This window comes from Hipposideros armiger, unplaced genomic scaffold (genome assembly GCF_001890085.2).
Source record: "Hipposideros armiger isolate ML-2016 unplaced genomic scaffold, ASM189008v1 scaffold_131, whole genome shotgun sequence".
NCBI lineage: Eukaryota > Metazoa > Chordata > Mammalia > Chiroptera > Hipposideridae > Hipposideros > Hipposideros armiger.
This window is the reverse complement of record NW_017731481.1, coordinates 2,361,305-2,379,771: the sequence shown is the minus strand read 5'-3', so window position 1 is coordinate 2,379,771 and position 18,467 is coordinate 2,361,305. Positions and strand designations below refer to the sequence as shown.

The following is an 18,467-nucleotide window of genomic DNA, read 5'->3' as shown; positions in this document are numbered from 1 at the left end:
ATGATAACTGAGGTAACAGTCTCTGTGAAAGCAAGAAGCCTTGAGATCCAGAGCACTGAACAAGAAATTAGCACTGGACAGTAGGAAGAATAACAAGTCTACACTCTAGAAGCGAAAAAGAAAAGATTAGTGGTGCAGAGAAGTTAGGAGGTGCAGGAGACATGGGACATGGAGGGTTCCACAGTTCGTGGCCTCTTTCCTGTATGCAGCTGGAGACAATGCCATCTACTGAGACTAAAGCATGGGAGAGGTGGGGTGGGATGGGCATGCAAGTGAGAAGAGTTATGAAAATATGTAACAGATATGAGAGAAATGGGAGACAGAGCTATCTACTGATGAGCAATAGAATGGTGGACCAGTGATAAGAACCCAGTGAAGAGCAAAGATCATTAATTTGGAGTAGGACAGAACTATATCACAATGTGATCTCTCTATTCGTTCTCAGTATTCAAAGAGCAAAGTGTAAAATACAGATGGTTGGAATGATCCAACAGAGAATAGACTGTACAAGTGGAAAGGTGGGAAAATGAGGTGCAGAGAGTGAGATGCCTAGTGAGAGAATAGTTGAGGTGAAGATAAAAAGGTCTAGTAAGGAAATGCAGCCTTGTGGGGTGTGACAGTATCTGAGAAAAAGGAAGACCAAGTTGACTTGGAGGACTCAAAATTAAAGAAAAGGAGTAGTAATCAGAAAAACTCCAGAGCTATACAAGTATGAAATGATGGTCAGAGATTAATTTCTATATGACAGACATTTATGTAGTACTTATTTTCCAGATAACTGTTCCAAGTGTTTACAAATATTAACTCGCTTAATTCCACATATAAATCTGAGGTAGGTATGTGTATTCTTTCCATTTTACAGATGAGAAAATTATTACATACAGGTTAAATAAATGGTAGCACTGAGATCTAAACTCAGGTGGGCTGGCTCTTAAACACCCTGCTATACTCAGAAATCCTAGAGTTTGTAACATTGGTGGTAGAACTGTTCTGGGTGACAACAGGTCTGAGATTCTACAGAGATGGGAAGAATGTTTACCTAAGAACATCTATTTCATCTTTTAGAGACTGAGCGTCATCTGCCAAAGTGGTTAGTTCATCATTCTGTTGCCGAAGTTCAGAGATTTCCTTTTCTAACTCTTCACAGCGTATTCGATAATCATCTTTGGCTGCTTCTAGTCTGTAACCAAAACAAAATAAACCAAGAAAGTACTATTTACTGTCTAGTAATTCTCCTTAGAACAGTAATAGGAAATAAAAAGCATGAGAATGAACTCTTCTTGAGTTTGTGTCCTACTTTTGTGACCATAAACTATAATTCTAAGTTTTAGCTATCCTAAAAATGGATTCCAATGTTACAAGGCTTGTGGAAAGGTAACAATTACCATTCCTCTATTCAGAAAGTTAGACATCAAGTAATTTGTAAAAATACAGCAGATTTAATTTATTTAAAAATTTTAGTGTTAATTATGAAACTTATATTCCTTGTTGAAAATTTACAAAATACAAAAAAGCTAAAAAGCTAAAAATCATGTATTAATTTAAATAAATAACTACTATTAACATTTTTGGAATAGATCCTTCAGTCTGATTTCTATTCATAGGTCTTTTTCCCCCAAAATAAGGATAATATTGTTTTTACTTCTTATTAATTTGTTTTGCTTAACATAAATCCTTCCTTTAGATTTATAAGATTCTTTTGTCTCTCATGTCACAAATATTTATCATTGATTATTTACCTTTAATATTAAGTATTTAATGTACATAAATTCTTAGTTTTTATGTAACTCAATTGATGAATCTTACACTATACAGTTTTCACATTTAGTACATGATTAGAAAGGTTTTTTTTCTTTTAGTCTTACATTTTGGTTAGTATTATATTATACAGTTTCATTTTTAATATTAAAGTTCTCAATTTCCATGGAATTCATTTTGGTATATAATGTAAAGTAGGAATCTAACTTTTCCTGCCAAAATATCTGCCGACTATCCCTAAACCATTTAACAAATGATTTAACCTTTCTCTATTGATTAGAAAAATGCCACCTTTATAATATTACACATTTTTATATGCACTTGGATGGGTTTCTGGATCTTAATTTGTATCACTGGTCTGTCTATAATTTGCTGCATCAGTACCAAGTTATTTTAGTTAGCATAGACTTATAACATCTTTCAACACTGGCTATGGCAAGTACTCCCTCATTATACTTGGTTCTCAAAATATTATGGGAATCTCTTATTCATTAACACTTCTAGATGAACATAAAATTAGAATTGGAATCAATTTCAAATTATATGATAATTTAAGAAAAAATGGCATTCTTACAAAACTCCATGAACAACTTGTAAACATATATTATCTCTTCACATATATTAAAATATGTTTAATGTATAACTTAGAAGTTTTCGTCATAGAAATCCTTAATATTACAGTGGTCCCCAGTTATCCATGGGGGATATGTTCCAAGACCTTTAGTGGATGCCTGAAACCGTATAGTACCAAATCCTATATATACTATGTTTTTTTCCTACACATATGTAACTTTTCACTTAAAGGAAGCACTTTACAGCTTTTCTTTGGCATATCCGAATTGCCAACATCACTACTGTTGCAGTTTGGGGCCATTATTAACTAAAATATGGGTTACCTGAACACAAACACTGTGGCATTGCAAAAGTTGACCTGGTAACTTAGACGGCTACTATGTGACTAATGGGTGGGCGGTACATACAGGGTGGATACACTGGAGAAAAAGATGATTCATGTCCCAGGTGGGATGGCATGAGATTTCATCACACTACTCAGAGTGTAATTTAAAAGTTATGAATTGCTTATTTTTAGAATTTTCCATTTAATTTTTTTGACCACAGTTGACTGTGGGTAACTGAAACCACAGAAAGTGAAACTGCAGATAAGGAGGACTACTGTACTTTTAGTATTTTTTAAGGTACTTATATACTCATAAATGGAAGTTCTTCCTGGTGATACTAGCTATTGGTAGAAAAGCTCATGATATACCGTATTTCCCCATGTATAAGATGCACCCTTTTTTAAAAAATTTGGGGTCTAAAAACTGGGTGCATCTTATTACAGTGGTTGTAGTTTTTTAACTTGTATTTCCTACTTTTTTCACGCTTGTTTTTTTCCCCCACTCATACAACCACTGTATAAGATGCACCCAGTTTTTAGACCCCAAATTTTTCGAAAAAGGGTGTGTCTTATACATGGGGAAATACGGTATGCAAAGTCTTAGTTACACTCTCCTTGTTAAATGTTTATTGGTTCTAAAAACTTTTCATTTGATTCTCTTATATGTTTTATGTAGACAAACATTATTTAGAAACTTTTCTTTCTAATATTTTTACCTCATTTCTTTTTCTTATTTCATTTTCTAGAAAAGTAGTAACAGCTAAATCTTATATGGCATCTATATACCAGGTAATATTCTCAGTATTTTACATATTTAATATTTAGTTCATTTAATACTCATTTAAAATTCTAGAAGGTAGGTAATACTACTGGACCCTATTATAGTGGAGGAAACGGAGGCATGCCCAAGTGTACACAGCTAAAAAGTGGCAAAGCCAGAATTTTTTTAAATGTCTAGAAAAAAGTCAAATAATACATTAAAGGTCATCCTCATCATATTATATCTGACTATAAGGTATAATAAAAATTACTAAGATATATAAATGTATAGTATTGATAAAACATTTGAATTGTTAAAGTACTTCAAAATATAATACTGTAATATGTATTGTGGAAATATTTCATTTATAATTAAAATGTAAGACAATTCAAAATACCACTTTTCCAAAACCATACTTTAAAAACTAGTCACAATTTAGAGACTTCTGTTCAAGATGGTGGCACCAGAAGAAACTGAACACACACCCTCCCATAAACACATTGAATTTACACCTACAGACAAAGCAATTACCCCTGAAGAAGAACTGGGGCAAATGAACAGCTTCTACACAACAAATGAGAGTGAGAGGCCACACAGAAACAGGTAGGCGAGATGCAGACACGCTACCACGGGAGCACCGCGCAACACACCAACCTGCAGGAGGGAGGGGTCACTGACTCTCCTGCCCTGGGGCTCAGGGAAAAACAGTAGTTTAAAGGACACTTAGACTATAAGGAAAGGAAATCCATTTATCAACCCTAGATCATCTGCCAAATGGAAGGGAAGCTGTGGAAACTCTCTTCCGTTGTTGGAGGTGCCAAGGAGCACTACTGGTGCTCCCCTTCCACCTTGCTTTCATAGGAAGGAGCATGATTCAGGCACTCTAGCCAGCAGGCCAAGTCTCTCAGCGTGTGTAGCAGACCCAAAGCCCACACCAGCTCCTCCACTTGCCCCCAGGACTCCCCATGGCTGTACCTTCTCCAGCTACAGCTTTGGGTACCAGCTTAGCTTGTCCTTCAAGCTCCCCTCAGCCCCATGCCCACTCCAACTGCAGTCCTGGGCCACCACATGGCTTGGCTGTCCCAACAGCCTGCTCCAGCTCCAGATTCCAGCAGGTCTGTCAAAGCATCTCTACAGTGGCTTGCCCTGGGGCACGTCACAGCTGGAACCTGTTCTGGCTAAAACTGCCAGCCTGGTGTGGCTAATCCCCAGGATATCCTGCAGATCACGCCACTTTAGCTACAGCTGTAAGCACTGGTATGGCTTGCCCCCAGGATTCCTCTTGGTCTGAGCCCTTTCCAACTACAGCTACAACTAGCCTGCCAAGGAAGCTCCAGTGTGGACTGCCCCTGGGCCTTCCCACGGCCTGTACCTACCACAACTACAGCTCTGCAGAGCCTGCCAAGGTGGCACCAGTGCAGCTTTACCCCACACTACCTATGACCTTAGCCGGCTCCAGCTACAGCCACTGCTGGCCCACCACGGCAGTTGCAGCAACTCTCCACAGCCCACTCCAGCTCCGGCTAGCCTGCCTAGGTAGCCCTGGTGAGGTCTCCCTGCGGCCTATGCCCACTTCAGCTCCAGCTGGCCTGCCAAAGGCATCCAGCACACAGTCTACAAAAGGGAAGCCCCTACACAAGGCCACTCCTTCAAGACCAGGAAAGGCTGCTATTTTGCTAATTCATCAAAACAAACACAGAGAGACTGCCAAAATGAGGAAACACAGAAATGTCTTCTAAAGAAAGAAAAGGATAAAACCCAGAAAAATAAATAAATAAAACAAAGACAAGTAATCTATAGGATAAAGAGTTCAAAACACTGATTATAAAACGGTGTTCACTGAACTCGGGAGAGGAAAAGATGAACTCAGTGAGAACTTCAACAAAGAGATAGAAAACATAAAAAAGAACAATCAGAATTGAATACAGTAACTGTAATGAAAAATACACTAGGGGAATCAACAGCAGATTAGATGATGCAGAAGAACCAGTCAGGGAGCTGAAAGACAAGGTAGTCGAAATCACCCAATTAGAACAGCAAAGAGGAAAAAAAAAAAGATATTTTAAAGGACCTCTGGGACAACATCAAGCATACCAATATTAGAATCATAGGAGTCCAAGAAGAAGAGAGACAGAAAACCTATTTAAAGAAATAATAGCTGAAAACTTCCCCATCTTTGTGAACAGACATCCAAGTCTAAGAAGCAGAATCCCAAACAAGATGAACCCACAGAGGCTCATACCAAGACACATCATAATTAAAATGCTAGAAGTTCAAGATAAAGAGAATCTTAAAAGCAGCAGGAGAAAAGCAGTTAGTTATATACAAGAGATCCCCCAAAAGACTATGAACTGATTTTTCAACAGAAACTTTGCAGGACAGAAGGGACTAGCATAATTTATTCAATGTGATAAAAAGAGAAAAACCTATAGCCAAGAATACTCTGCGCAACAAAGTTATTCACAATTGAAGAAGAAATAGTTTCCCAAACAAGCAAAAGCTAAAGGAGTTCATCACCACTAAACCCAAATTACAAGAAATGTTAAAGGGACTTCTTTAAATGGGAAAGAAAAGGCCATAACTAAAAATAAGAACATATAGGAAAGGAAAAATCTCACTAATAAAGGCAAATTTAAATACAGTGGATCAACCAATTACCAAGCTAGTATGAATGAAGGTTAAAAGACAAAACTAGTAAGAGGATGTGTAAATATAGTAATAAATTAAGAAACATACACAAGATAAATTGTTATGTATGTCAAAAACATAAATCTATGTGGGGGTGAGTAAAAAATGTAGTGCTTTTAGAATGCATTCAAACTTAAGCGACCAACTTAAAATAGACCACTATAAGCATTGCTTGTTATATATGAATCATATGGTAACCACAAACCAAAAACCTATAATAGATACACAAAGAAATGAAAAAGGAACCCAAATAAATCACTAAAACAAAGAAAGTCATCAATATATAAGAGAGCAAGAGAAGGAACAGAGAACTACAACCAGAGAATTATAAAATGACCAAAAAGTATATACATATCCATAATTACTTCAAATGTAGGTATACTAAATGCTCCAATCAAAACACACAGGGTGACTAAAGAGATTTAAAAAAAAAAAAAAAAAGACCCATTGATATTCTGCCTAGAAGAGACTCACTTCTGATTGAAAGACACACACAGACTGAAAGTGAAGGGATGAAAAAAGGTATTTCATGCAAATGGAAATAAAAAGAAAGCTGAAGTAGCAATATTTATATCATATGAAATAGACTTTAAAACAAAGACTGTAACAGACAAAGAAAGGCAATACATAATGATAAAAGGATCAATCCAACAAGGGGATATAACACTTTTAAACATCTATGCACCCAATGAAGAAGCACCTAAATACATAAAGTAATTATTAATGGACATAAAGGGAGAAATCGACAATACTACAATAATAGTAGGGAACTTTAACACCCACTTACATCAATAGGTCACCCATACAGAAAATCAACAAGGAAACAGGCCTTAAAAATGGGCCTTAAATGACACATTAGACCATATTGATTAATATACACTTATTGAACAGTCCACCCTAAAACAACAGAAACACACATTTTTTTCAAGTGCACATGGAACATTTTCCAAGATAGATCACAATACAAGTCTCAGTAAATTTAACAAGACTGAAATTATATGAAGCATCTTCTCTGATTACAATGATATGAAACTAGAAATCAATTACAAGAAGAAACACAAACACATGGTGGCTAAACAACATGCTACTAAATGTTCAATGGATTAATGAACAAATCAAGGAGGAAATAAAAAAATATCTTGAGACAAATGAAAAATGGAAACACAACAATCCAAACTCTTTGGGGCAGAGCAAAAGCATTTCTAGGAGAAAAATTCATCGTGACACAGGCCTATCTCAAGAAACAAGAATAATCTCAAATAAACAATCTAACCTTTACACCTAAAGAAACTAGAAAAAGAACAAACTAAGCCCGAAGTGAGTGGAAGGAAGGAAATAATAAAGATCAGAGTAAGAATAAATGAAAGAGAGTAAAAAAAACTATAGAAACTAAGAGCTGGTTCTTTGAAAAGATAAACAAAATAGATAAACCTTTAGCCTGACTCATCAAAAGAGAGGGCCAAAATAAATATTGGGTTGTCAGAAAAGTCATGACGCATTTTTACAACGAAAAACATAGAAAACATACGTCATGACTTTTTTGACAACCCAATAAAATCAGAAGTAAAAAAGTGACAACCAACACTACAGGAATACAAAAGATTGTAACAGAATACTATGAACAATTATATGCCAAAAATTTCACAACATAGGAAAAATGGATAAATTCCTAGAAACATAATCTTCTAAGACTAAATCAGGAAGAAGCATAAAATCTGAACAGACTAATTACTAGAAATGAAATTAAACAATCAAAAAGCTCCCAACAAACAAAAGTCCAGGACCAGACAGCTTCACAGGTGAATTCTAGCAAGCATTCAATGAAGAATCAATACCTAACCTTCTCAAACTATTTCAAAAAATTAAAGAGGGAAAGCTCCTTAACTCATTCTATGAGGCTACCATTACACTGATGCCAAAACCAAGACTACAAAAAAAAAAAGAAAAAGAAAATTACAGGCCCAAATCCCTGATGTACATAGATGCAAAAATCCTCAACAATATATCAAAAAGATCATGCACCATGATTTAGTGGGGTTTATTACAGGGACATAACGATGTTCAACATTCTCAAATCAATCAATGTGATACACCATATAAACAAAATGAAGGATAAAAATCATATGATACCAATAGATACAGAAAAAGCATTTTACAAAATTCAACATCCATTTATAATAAAAACTCAACAAAGTGTGTATATAAGGAAAACACCTCAACCTTTTTCTCTATCAGGAATAAGACAAGGATGTTCCGTCTCACCACTCTTATTCAACACAGTATTGAAAGTCCTAGTCACAGCAATCAGACAAGAAAACGAAATAAAGGTATCCAATTTGGAAAAAAATAAATTGTCACTATTCACAGATGACATACTATATATATATATATATATATATATATATATATATATATATATATATATACACACTAAAGAGTCCACCAAAAAACTACTCAAACTAATAAAATGAATTCAGTAAAGTTGCAGGATACAAACAATATTAATATTGATAAATCTTTTGCATTTCTATGCACCAATAACAAACTATAAGAAAGAGAAATCAAGAAAACACCTATTTACAATTGCATTAAAAAAAAACCTAAGCGGGGGCTGGCTGAGTGGCTCAGTTGGTTAAGAGCTCGCTTAAGAGTGTGAGCTCTGAGCAACAGGGTTGCCGGTTCGATTCATGGCCCGAGCTGAGCTGGGGCTGCCTCTACCAACAGGTGGCAGGATGGCTCAGCTAACAAAAATCAAACCAAAAAAACAAAACAAACAAACAAACAAAAAAACCTAAGTATAAATTTCACCAATGTTGTAAAAGATCTGTACTATAAAAACTACAAGATACTGATGAAAGAAAATGAAGAAGACACAAATAAATGAAAAAATAAACAGCGCTCATGAAATCAGAAGAATGAGTATCGTTAAATGTCCATACTCTCCAAAGCAATCTACAGATTCAATGAAACCTCTATTCAAAATACCAATGGCATTTTTCACAGAACTAGAACAAATAATGCTAAAATTTACATAAAGCCATAAAAGACTGAATAGCCAAAGAAATCTAGAGAACAACAACAACACAAAAACAAAGTTGGAGGTATCACAGTCCCTGATTTCAAAGTACACAACAAATCTACAGTAATCAAAACAGCATGATACTGGCACACAAACAGATACATATATCAATGGAACAGAACAGAGCCCAGAAATAAACCTATACTTATGGTCAATTAACCTACGACAAAGAAGGCAAAAATATACAATGGAGGAAAAGACAGTCTCTTTAATAAATGTTGTTGGGAAAACAGATACATACAAAAAAGTTAAACTAGACCACTTTCTCACACTATATATAAACATAAACTCAAAATGGATTCAAGACTTACATGTAAAACCCAAACCATAAAACTCCTAGAAGAAAACATGCAGTAAACTCTTTGATAGGTCTCAGCAATATTTTTTGGATAGGTCTTGTTGGGCAAAGGCAACAAAAGCAAAAATCAACAAATAGTACTTATAAACTAAAAAGTTTTGCATAGCGAAGGAAACTATCCACAAGATGAAAAACAACCTACTAAATGAGAAGAGATATTTGCAAATAATATATCCGATAAAAGGTTAATATCCAAAATATATGAAGAACTCATACTACTCAACATCAAACAATCCAATTAAAAAAATGCACAGATGATCTTAACAGACATGTCTCCAGATATACAGATGGCCAACAGACACATGAAAAGATGCTCAACATCATTAATTATCAGGGAAATGCAAATCAAAACCATAATGAGCTATCACCTCACACATGTCAGAATGCTAGTATCAAAAAAACAATATAGAACTGCACTGTTCTGTACACCTGAAACTAACAATTAAAACAAAACAAAATTGTTGGTGAGAATGAGAAAAGAGAACCCCCATGCACTGATGGTAGAATTGCAAATTGGTGCAGCCACTATAGAAAACAGCATGGAGGTTCTTCAAAAAATTAAAAATAGAACTACACTATGACCCAGCGATTTCATTTCTAGGGATTTATCCAAAGAAAACAAAAACAATAATTTGAAAAAATATATGCACCCCTGTGTTCACTGCAGTATTGTTTATAATAACCAAGATATGGAAGCAACCCAGGTGTCCATCAATAGATGACTGGATAAAGAAGATGTACATATATACAATGGACTATTAGCCAAAAAAAGGAATGAAACCTTGCCATTTGTGACATGAATAGTCATATAGAGTATTATGTTAAATGAAATAAGTTGAACAGAGAAAGACAAATACTGTATGATTTCACTTATTTGTAGAATCTTAAAAAACAAAATAAACAAATTGAAATAGGAAGAAACTCATTGAGAGAGCAAACTCATGGTTGTGGGATGGAGGGTGATGGGTGGAAAAGGGGATTAGGAAATACAAACTTCCAGTTATAAAATAAGTCATGGGGATGTGATGTAAAGCATAGGGTTTAGAGTCAATAATACTGACTCTAATAATAATTACGTACAGTTACAGATAGTTACTAGACTTACTGTGGTCATCACTTTGTAAGGGATATAAATGCTGACTCACTATGTTGTACACCTGAAACTAATATATTGTATGTCAACTATAATTAAAAACAAAAACTAGCCACAATTTAGAAACAAAAGGTAAAATCATACTTAGTTTTGACTATACCAATTCTATCTTAGAAAGTCAAGATGCATTTATCAAGTCAAGATGAAGAGTTCTCAAACTTTGGTCTCAGGATCCCTTTACTGTTAAAATTACTGAGATTTAAAAGAACCTTTGTTTACATAGGTTTTATCTATCAATATTTAATAAACCCGTTATGTTAATACAGACAACACATTGTTTATAAAAAATAAACACTTTGTAAAAAAAAAAACTCAGAAGAGTAGCAATGTTTTCCATTTCTGTGATTCAAAATCTGGTTTAATAAAAGACAACTGGGTTGTCATATCTGTTTCTACATTCATCTGTTTTATGGTTTTTAGACTAAAGTATATGAAGGAAATCCAGCCTTCCACAGATATGTAGCTGAAAATGAGAGGGCCCTGAAGACTCTGAGGAGGTGGGTCTCAGTGAACCTTCCGGAATCCTCAGACCACACTTTGAACTGCTGATATAGACCACAGGGAATGGATTGTTTCTAAAGTTTCTGAAAAGGCTGAAGTTTTTAAATGTTTTCCTGTTAAGGCAAAAAGAAAAAAAAAAACCCAGAAACATTTCACTGAGGAATAATAAAGGATATGTTACACCATACTAAGTTAAAGTAAAAATCTAATTGATTTAATTTCTTACTATTTTAACACTGGAAATCTGTGACTAGGTAAGAAACAGCTTATAACATTTTTTAGTAAATCACAACAAAATATTTTTATCATACCGCTAAGCCCTTCAATTTTGTGGTTTTGTTTTATCTTGAAGAACATCAAATTTTTCCTTTTCTCCTTTTCCCTTTCACGATCCAATTGCCAAAGGTTCCTTCTTTCTCTCTTTTGGTCTTTTCCCCTCTCAGATGTATTTAGAAGACCATTCCTTTAAACCAGCTTGCTCTTTAAATAAGTCTGTCTCTAGAAATCATGCACGTGTCTTTAAACTGAGCACCTGAAAAGGGCACCAATCTCTTTAAATTCTGTGCCAATTATCTTTTTATGGCATTGAGCCCTTTAAGAAGATGCACTTTCTTTGAAATCCATTCCCTAAAGTTTGTGGTCTAATTTCCTTTTTTGTTTTAAAAGTGATTTCAGAGTTTGAATGAATTTAATCTTTCTGGTGATTGCTCCAACTCACCCACAAACGCCCTCACTAGTGTTGCTCTGTCTTAATCTAGTTTTCTCCTCAGTCTGCCTTTACTTGCCTCAAAGCACCTGACAGAATGGGGGTAGGACAGGTATGTGGGATGTGGAGCTGGTGTTTGTTTTCTTCCTTTCACTCACAGTTGGGGCATGCATTCTGTCTTCAAATAACATTGACCATGTAGCTTTTATGATTCTCTGCCAACAGATTTTCCCTAGATGTGAAGTTATTTCATGTCGTGTGGGAAGATTGGGGGAAGTTGTTTATTATACAGTCTCCTTAGTCTGTAGCTACCCAGAAGTCCTAACACTATATTCTTAACTTTAAAAGATAGTTACCAAATTTTTAAAATTCAGATTTTAGTGAGTGGTCTTTTACCTGAATGTTTCTTCCTGGAGCTGTTCTAATTGAGTTTGGAGCTGCAGATGTCTTCTCCCTGCTGGACTGTTAGGATCTTCTATAGAATCAGATTGATTAAGTCTTTCCATTAATACCTGGTTCTCTGCCAGCAGACTACTTTTCTCTTCTTGCAATGCTGCAACCTGTAAGAATATAGGAAAACAGTTATTTCTTTCAATTACACTGGTATTAGCATAATCACCTGTGAATTACTATTTTTTTTAGTAATCACCTGTGATTAGTATTAAAGCCTATTTTTAAAGAAGTACAATCAACCTCTACTTAAAATATCTCCATTATTTTGAAATATTGCACAGAGTAATAAAAGTAAGCAAGAATTATTTTATATCTGAAAAAAACAGCTCAACGAAGGATATATGTGGTAACTAAGGACAAAAAGATATGCATGATTGGTCATTAGGAAATGCAAATTAAACGCACAATGTTATACCAATAGTTTCCCACTAGAATGGCTAAAATTAAAAAGACTGGCTACACCAAGTGTACAAATGGAAGCCTCATACATTTCTGGTGAGAATATAAAATGTTTTAACCACTCTTGGAACAGTTTTGCAATTCCCTAAAAAACTTAACATGAAACTACCACATAACCCAGCCATTCTACTCCTAAGTATTTATTTACTCAAGAGGAATAAAAGCTATGTCCATACAAAGACTTATAAAGAATGTTTATAGTAGTGTCATTTGTAATAAAGAAAAACTAGAAACAATACAGATGTTCATCAACAGGTGAATGAATAAATTATACTACATCCACATAACGGAATAGTATTCAAAATAAAAAAGAGGGCCGGCCGAGGCTCAGCTGGTTAAGAGCTCACTTGGGAGCACCAGCTCTGAGCAGCAGGGCTGCAGTTCAGATCCCACATGAGGGCCAGTGATGCTCGCCCTCTACAGCTAAGATGGTGAACAACAGCTCGACCTGGAGCTGGGCTGCTGTGAGTCGCCGGAGATAGTGTAGGCTGCAGCGGGGCTGCAGTGGGCTGCCGTGAGCTACCATGTGTGGCCAGCAGCCAGTGTGAGCGGCTGGTAGCTGGTGTGAGCTGCTGGGAGCCGCTATGAGCGGCTGACCAATGACCGGCAACTGATTGCCTCATCTGGGAAGAGCACAATGGTCATACCAACATGGGCCAGGGAAGCGATGTCCTCCACAACTAGACTGAAGAACAAAAACAGCAATTTGTCTACCTGTCTGTTCCCCTTTCCCGATTCCCCAACACTGTTCCCCTCCCAATTCCCCAATAAAATCTTTAAAAAAAAGAAATAAAAAAGAATTAGCTATTGATACTGACCAACATAAATGAATCTCAAAATAATGTCATACCAAAAAACCCCATATACACTGTATGAGTCCTTTTATATACAATTCTAGGAGATACAATCTAATTTACAGTGACAGAATCAGAGCTGGGGACTCGAGGGGAATTACAGAGTTGTCAGGAAAGTTTTGGGGGTGATAGGTTCATTGCATTGATTGTAGTGATTTCACATGTTCCTCGTACATATGTCAACATGCATCAAAATTGTACACTTTAAACATGAGTAGTATATTATATGTTAGTTATATCTCAATAAAGCTGTAAAAATAAAAGTTGCCTGCCATTTCTGATTCTCCTTCTCCATCCCCCACTTTCTTTTGAATTTGCTCTAATTGGGCTATCGGCCCTACCGTTCCACCAAAACTGCTCAGTAGGATCATTGCTGAACTCTGTGTTATCACAATCTCTCAAGAACATTTGACACAACTGATCACGTCTTCCTCTTTGAAGCGTTTTCTTCACTTGGTTTAGAAGACACCTTACTCTCATGGTTTCTGTACCAACTCACTGGTCTTACCTTCTCTTTCTCCTTAGTCAATTCCTCATAATTTTGCTGCCACTAGAGTACCCCACAGCTTTTCTCTTCTAAATACAGTGATAGCATCCAGTTTCATAGTTGTAAACACCACCTATTCACTGACAACTCGCACATTTCTATTTCTAGCCTGGAACCCTGAACTGGATAGCATTACCACTTGGATGTCTAATAGACATTTCAAATTTAACCTGTCCAAGTGAAACTCTTAATTACTCCCCACCCCTAATCCTTCCACAGACTTTCCCATTTCAGTAAACAGTAACTCTATCCTTCCAGTTGCTCAGTCATAAGCTTTAACATCTTTCCATCATATGCACATCCAATCTGCCTGCAAATATCATTGACTCTACTTCAATCGTATTTTGACCACTTCTCACCAGCACTAAATTCTGATGATCTAAGCCAACATATTTTTTACCTGGATTACCTCAATGACCTCCTAATTAGTTTCCTTGATTTGGCTGTCTCCTCCCTTTAGTCTATTCTCTACACAGCAGCCATAATAATCCTTTAAAACAAAACTCAGATCATAGGACTAATTTGTTTAAAATCCTCCAGTGGTTTCCCATTTACTCAAAGTCCAAGTCTTTACAAAGGCTTATAAGGCCTCTCCAGACTGATTTCCTCTTTCTATACTCCCTTCTACTCCTGCTATCCTCATCTTCCTGCTGTTCCTTGAATCAGCCACATTCCCACCTCAGGGCCTTGTGCTCAGGCTGTAATGCTCTTCCCCGAAGATCTGGGAGGCTTGTTCCTTTAAACTCTTTAGGATTTTACTAACATGTCACTTTCTCTGGTGCCCCAGTATCGATGATCCAATTTAAAACTACTAATTCTTCCTACCCTGCACTCCCTATTCTACCTTCTCTGCTTTATTTATCTCTAGAATACTTATGACCACATAACAGACTATATTTTTATTTTATTGTCTTCTTTACTAGAATGTAGCACCTTGGGGGGCAGGGATATTTTATCTGTTCCCCCCACCCAATCTTCATTGAATCTACAGCAACGAGAACAGTAGATGCTACATAGTAGGTGTTCAGTAAATGTCTGTTGAATAAATGAATGAATCTCAAATGCCAGCTCTTTATAATTTGTCAGATTTCCATAAATGAATCTTTTCTCAGAATAGAAACTATTCTATGCCACTCGTCTATTTCATTCATTTCTGCTCTTTCATTCTTCTTTTTAAAATAAATATTTAAGGCTTGAAAGCTTAAATTTTTAAAATTCATTTCTTTGCTACTAATTTCTGACTTTAATTGCACTTTGGTCACAGAGCATGATCTAAATAACAGATTCTTTGAAATTTTATTGAGAATTGCTTTATAACTTGATATATGGTCAATTTATATGAAGGCTAAATGTGCAATGAAAAATTTAGTACTAGACTTAACAGGCTAGCAAATGTTGAGAAAATATTTTAATTCAATATATTTAGCAGAAATTCTTTTCACAAACAGAAAAAGGAGACTAAAAATAGTACATAAACATGGTTTAAGAAAAAACTCAAACAAGACAAAAGGGCTTATAATGAAATGCTAGTTTCCTGTTGAGTTAATTCCAAGAGGTAACTAGTTTTAACTGTTCCTAATTTTATTGCTTTCTGTTACTTTACATCCTTTAATAATATGTTATGCAGCACTATTTCTTGATTTATCAACCTTAGACATTATCTAGTGATTCCTTCTGATATGTTAAATTATACCAACTTGTGCCATCCCTGCTTTCCACAAATATAGTCATATCACTAGTCTCACTTCCTTCACTGGTCACCTCTGCAATTTAAGATCACTACTTATTGACTCTTCTCACTCAATCACCTGCCATTCATTCACTCATTCAAATATTTACTGTGTGCCTACTACATGCTAGGTACTGCTGCAATTTTCTAGGTGCAAGACACACTGTGATGAATAAAGCAGGGACAGTTCTTATTCCTATATAAATTATATACTCAAAACAAATCATATTACATATATCAACAGAAACATATTAAGACGGTAAATTAATAAGTACCTGCAAAAACTAGAGTGAAAAGTGCTATGTAGAGGGTTAAAATAAGAGTAACATGAGAGACTGGAGATTACTTTAGATTGGCTGACCATGGAAGAACTTCTCAAGGAAGTCTAATTTAGTAATTGGCACATCTAAGTGCCTAATAAATACTTTATGATAAATAAATCAAGTAATTTTGAGCTGAGACTGGATGACAAGGAGCAGCTATGTAATGACTATTGCCCCACAGAGTGGTTCTTGACTCGCTTCTTGGTAAGACAAGAACATTAGTCGCCCTACTCTTTCCTCATCAACCCTGTCCTATTCTAAGTCTCAATTTCTATCATTTGTACCTTTACTTTTATAACAACATTTCTCTATAGGATGATTCTAAATGTTGAAAATCAATAAAGTTTACATTATTACATTAGTGATCACATTATTACTGTATTAGTACTGTTTTCTGCAAAGCTAAGTGGTTATAGTGCTACCCTTTCTCTTCTCATAACCTCTGCAACCCTGCCATACACATTGCAATCTGTCTATACCAGGGATCAGTACACATTTTTGTAAATAATCAAATGGTGAGCATTTTAGACTTTGAGACTGTATGTCTCTGTGGCAAGTGCTCAACTCTGTCATATAGCATGAAAGCAGTCACAGGCTACAATACATATCAATGAATGAGTGTAGCTGGGCTACAATAAAACTTTATTTACAAACACAGATGGCAAGCTGTACTGCCAATCCCAGTGTACAACTATAAATTTATATTATCAAAGATAATATTTATATTCTGCTTATAAACTTAATCACCTTTATTTACTTTTATAACTCTTAGCATTTGTGTAGTTAAATTCTAAAATTTGAAAAGCAATTACTAGCACTTACATTATGAGTAAATATTACTTACAACATAACCCAACAAGTGTGCTATGATTATACTTCCTCCCATATGCATCCGAGGCAATGGCCAACTCTGCTTTAGAGGTAAAATGCTTCCAGTATAAAATACTATGAACTGTTTTCCTTTTTTAAAAAAAATTAGGGTTGCATTGTAGTCAAACTGTGCTGTATGGCAGTACACAGTACGTTTGGTATTTGCAGCAGTGCAATTCAAACAGGTGGTACACAGAACAGACCTCTTACCTGCATATCCAATTCATGGCATCTTTGGGCAATTTCTTCCTTTGCTGACAAAGCTTCATTTAGTTCCTCTGTAGTTTTCTTCAACTGATTAAAACAAAGAGATACAATAAACATTTCAATATGAAGTAGCAACAATATTTGTAAAACATAGAATTAAACATTTCCCCCCTTTTTCTTTCTGAGGAACAGGGAGAAATCAAGAACCCTTCTGCAAGAGTCAAAAAAAGGCACTTCTAGTTTTAAATATCTTTTAGTCCTAAATCTCATCTTTTCTGTACTTTGAATTTGGTTCTTTTCTCATATCAAGTTTTCTTACACACCTTCTATCTGGGTTACCTGGTTCCTGGTAATGTTAATTGTGTAATGAGAAATTTTACCTTAGTAAAGTAGGTATGTGCTAGAGGATAAGGGTTTCAATTGCTAAAATATATAGTAGTATATTTCAATACAAGTTTTTACTCATATTAAACCTTTATGTTAATTTATATATCAGTTTTAAAATATTTTTATTATTCTGATTCTCAACACAAACCAAACATTTCCAAGTTGTGTCACATTATTACACAAACTGTAAGTATGAATAAAATAATTACAATTAATCAATTGATTAATCACTTAATTTTAAAAAAGAAAAATGGATTAAAATAAAATTATACTGGTTTTTCACTTCATGTAACCAAACCTCTGTGTAATACAGATACAAAAAAAAGCATTCAGGGTAGCAACTTTAAAACTAAACATCACAAAGTAAGGAAAAGACAAATTACAACTTGGGTTAAAATTACAGCATGTCCAAAGACTTTCCTGCAAAACACTTAGAAACTATGTGGAATAAATGCAAGAAGACAAAGACCAGAAAGATTTCTGTTCATGCTTTGGAACAGATGTCCCAGAATAGCTGGAACATAGAAATTCACAATGTAACTAACAGATTTTATTAAAAGCAATAATTAAAATTACAAAATAACTTTTCCATTAAAACCATAAGAATACATTGAAGAGTTCCTTTAAAAATAGAGTACTAGCGGGCCGGTCGAGTGGCGCGATGGTTAAGAACTGGCTTGGGATGCCAGAGGGCCCCGGTTCGGATCCCACATATGAGGGCCAGTGACACTGCCCTC

The 18,467-nt window shown here is 35.3% G+C and overlaps 1 protein-coding gene across 2 annotated transcripts in view; it reads right to left on the bottom strand.

Annotated features, from left to right (window-relative positions):
* Nucleotides 1–18,467, bottom strand: part of HOOK3 (hook microtubule tethering protein 3) — a 92,416-nt gene that overhangs the window by 41,813 nt on the left and 32,136 nt on the right. For both annotated transcript variants that reach the window (XM_019649265.1, XM_019649266.1), the window contains exons 7-9: nt 17,347–17,430; nt 12,298–12,461; nt 1,040–1,180 (exon numbers count right to left, since the gene is read on the bottom strand). In XM_019649265.1, the coding sequence (XP_019504810.1) occupies nt 1,040–1,180; nt 12,298–12,461; nt 17,347–17,430 (389 nt within the window). The remainder of the gene's footprint in view (nt 1–1,039; nt 1,181–12,297; nt 12,462–17,346; nt 17,431–18,467) is intronic.